Source organism: Bison bison, unplaced genomic scaffold (assembly GCF_000754665.1).
Source record: "Bison bison bison isolate TAMUID 2011002044 unplaced genomic scaffold, Bison_UMD1.0 scf7180017864270, whole genome shotgun sequence".
Taxonomy (NCBI): domain Eukaryota; kingdom Metazoa; phylum Chordata; class Mammalia; order Artiodactyla; family Bovidae; genus Bison; species Bison bison.
The window spans coordinates 7,546,020-7,548,989 of NW_011494842.1; the positions used below are offsets into that span (position 1 = coordinate 7,546,020).

Genomic DNA, 2,970 nt, shown 5'->3' on the forward strand with positions numbered 1-2,970 from the left:
TCCTCTCCGGCCCGGGGGCCCGCACCCCCGACTCCCGGGGCCCCAGAACCGGTCCCGCCCTAGAGGCTGCGCCCGCCCTGCCCGAACCCGGTTTGTCTGGTTCTCCCCGAGAGGCGTGTTTCTCGAATTTCTCCCTTTCCCCCTCTTCCTGGACCTCCGGGGCCCTCCCTCTCGTCCCGGCTCCCCGGGGGCCCCCGCAGGGGGCGTCTCGACACCGCGAGCCCGCCGAGTTTCGGTAGGACCCGCGATGGGCGCGTGGGAGGGGACGCGGGAGCGCCTCGGGGCCCGAGCGGGACGGGGGTGGGGGAACGGAGGCCTCCAGCCCGCCCCCCGGACCCCTCCCGCCGCCTCGTTCTCCGCAGGCGCTGAAGAACCGCTGCCCGTCCTGGCCTAGGAAGCGGCTTTATTGGGGGTGTGGGTACCAGCTCTCCGTCCCCCATCACCTGCCCCCTCCTCTGAGCCCCCGCCGGCTCCTCCGAGCCCTAGTACAGTCCCAGAGGGGGTTAAAACAACACTGACTACTGCTCCTGGACAGGAAGTGACTGGGGCGCGGGGCGGGGGTGGTGTTGGTGAAGCGGCGCAGCCTAGCTCCGCGACCAGATGTGCAGCTCCAACTCCAGATGTTCTTCATCTCCGTCCGAACCGCCGTCTGAGCTCCTCCCCCCACCCCACCGTGCCAGGCTGGGCAGTGAATGAAGGTCACCCGGAGACGGTGAGGGGTCAGCCCCCCAAGGAAGAAGTCTTCATCGAGAGGCTCTGGTGAAGGGACCGTGTAAGCCTCCAACGTGAATCCTTTTCCCAGCCCTGGCGGGCGGGCGCTGGGGATATCACTAGGATCACTCGCAGGCCAGCTTCCCGTCGAAACTGGAGAGGGCGATGGCGAACGCCTGCAGGGCGCACAGCGGGTACCGGTAGTCTAGGGTGAAGGCGTCCTCGGCCACGCGGCCAAACTGCAGCACGATGTAGTCGGCTATGGACACAGACACGGGTGGGGGCGGCCTGAGACCTCGCGGGCTCTGTCCTGGCAGACGAAGCCCTCATCATTGAGGGAAGGGCCCCCATCCTTGCACTGGGATCCCAGTCCTTAGCCACCATGTCAGTCATCCTCCATCCATGCACCCTCTTATCTCACCCAATAAGCCTGCCTGCCGCCGTACCCGCCACTGTAAGCCCCCGAGGGCAAGGACCCTGCCTTACCTTCTACTGCCCAGGGCTAGGCAGATGACCTGCCCGCATTGTAGTAACCAGTCAAACTTGCTTATGCCTAGAATCCTTCCTTTCCAACTAAAGCGATTTTACCCCATTCTTCTCATCCCAGACCCCAAGTCCTGAGACCACCAGCCTCATGGCCTCAACCAGTGCCCTCACTCAGCCCCTACCTCATATCTGGCCCAGGTTCCCAGCCCCCATCCCAACACTTCCCCCGGCATCCATGGGACAGGATGTTGCTAAAAATACCCCCAACCCAGGCAGACCAGGCTCCACCCGAAATGTGATCTGGAGATGGGTTTTTAAGACTTCAGGACAGATGACACTGGGGGCACATCCCTAGGATGGAGTGGGGGTGGGGAGCTCGTTCAATGTTAACCAATCCTGGGAACCTGGAAAATCCCTAGGAGATACTGCTCCGTATCCAAATCCCTTCAACCTAGTGGGGACCTCTTCCCCAGGCTTGTAACGGGATGTTTTTGTGTTCTGAGTATATCTTTTTTTCCCTAATTCTACGATGGCAGGCCTTTGACCTCACTGGAAAGAGAATAGAAATGCTTGACTTATACTTCCCACTCCTGAAAGACAATCATCTTGATGGGGTTAGGAGTGGGGCACTGGAGACAGACTACCTGGGTTCTAACCCCAGCTCTGCCTTCACAAGCTGTAAGTTACTCAACCTCTCTGCACCTCGGTTTTCTCATCTGCCAAATGCTGTTCCGTCGCTAAGTCATGTCTGATACTTTGTGACTCCATAGACTGCAGCACGCCAGCCTCCTCTGTCCTTCCAATAGGGATAATAATAATATCTTCCTCACAGGGTTGTTGAAAAGACTTAATGAATCAGTATCTGTGAAGTCCTGAGAACACTGTCTGGTCCACAGAAAGCACTGTGTGTTTCTGAAATAAAATTTGAGGGCCAGGGTAAGTAATGCCTGCAGTTGCTGAGAGACTTGGGTAAGGGACTGCCCTCTCTGAGCCTCAGCATCCTCTCTGGCCACATAGGGGTTGGGCTATAAGTTTTGGGGGTTTTTTCATATTTATTTTTATTGATTTGGCTGTGCTGAGTCTTAGTGGCTGCATGTGGGACCGAGTACCCTGACCAGGGGCTGAACCTGGGCCCCCCGCACTGGGAGCATGGAGTCTTAGCCACAGGACCACCAGGGAAGTGCCCATAAGTTTGTTTTTTTTAACTTTTACTTTTGGCAGAGCCTCGTGGCTTTTAGGCTCCACTTTCAGTACATGATGCAGAGTACATCATGAGAAACGCTGGGCTGGAAGAAGCACAAGCTGGAATCAAGATTGCTGGGAGAAATATCAATAACCTCAGATATGCAGATGACACCACCCTTATGGCAGAAAGTGAAGGAACTAAAAAGCCTCTTGATGAAAGTGAAAGAGGAGAGTGAAAAAGTTGGCTTAAAGCTCTATATTCAGAAAACTAAGATCATGGCATCTGGTCCCATCACTTCATGGGAAATAGATGGGGAAACAGTGTCAGACTTTATTTTGGGGGGCTCCAAAATCACTGCAGATGGTGATTGCAGCCATGAAATTAAAAGACGCTCACTCCTTGGAAGGAAAGTTATGACCAACCTAGATAGCATATTAAAAAGCAGAGGTATTACTTTGCCAACAAAGGTCCATCTAGTCAAGGCTATGCTTTTTTCAGTGGTCATGTATGGATGTGAGAGTTGGACTGTGAAGAAAGCTGAGCACCAAAGAATTGATGCTTTTGAACTATGGTGTTGGAGAAGACTC

General features: G+C 55.4%; 2 protein-coding genes across 2 annotated transcripts in view; both read right to left on the minus strand.

Annotated features, from left to right (window-relative positions):
* The window catches only part of TEAD3 (TEA domain family member 3), a 24,323-nt gene extending 23,692 nt beyond the window's left edge, over window positions 1–631 (minus strand). Inside the window, exons 1-2 of the mRNA XM_010848727.1 lie at window positions 520–631; window positions 88–390 (exon numbers count right to left, since the gene is read on the minus strand). Coding sequence (XP_010847029.1) covers window positions 88–390; window positions 520–631 — 415 coding nt within the window. The remainder of the gene's footprint in view (window positions 1–87; window positions 391–519) is intronic.
* The window catches only part of TULP1 (tubby like protein 1), a 14,854-nt gene continuing 12,166 nt past the window's right edge, over window positions 283–2,970 (minus strand). Inside the window, exon 14 of the mRNA XM_010848728.1 lies at window positions 283–970. Within this exon, the coding sequence (XP_010847030.1) occupies window positions 837–970 (134 nt within the window). The 3' untranslated portion in view covers window positions 283–836. The remainder of the gene's footprint in view (window positions 971–2,970) is intronic.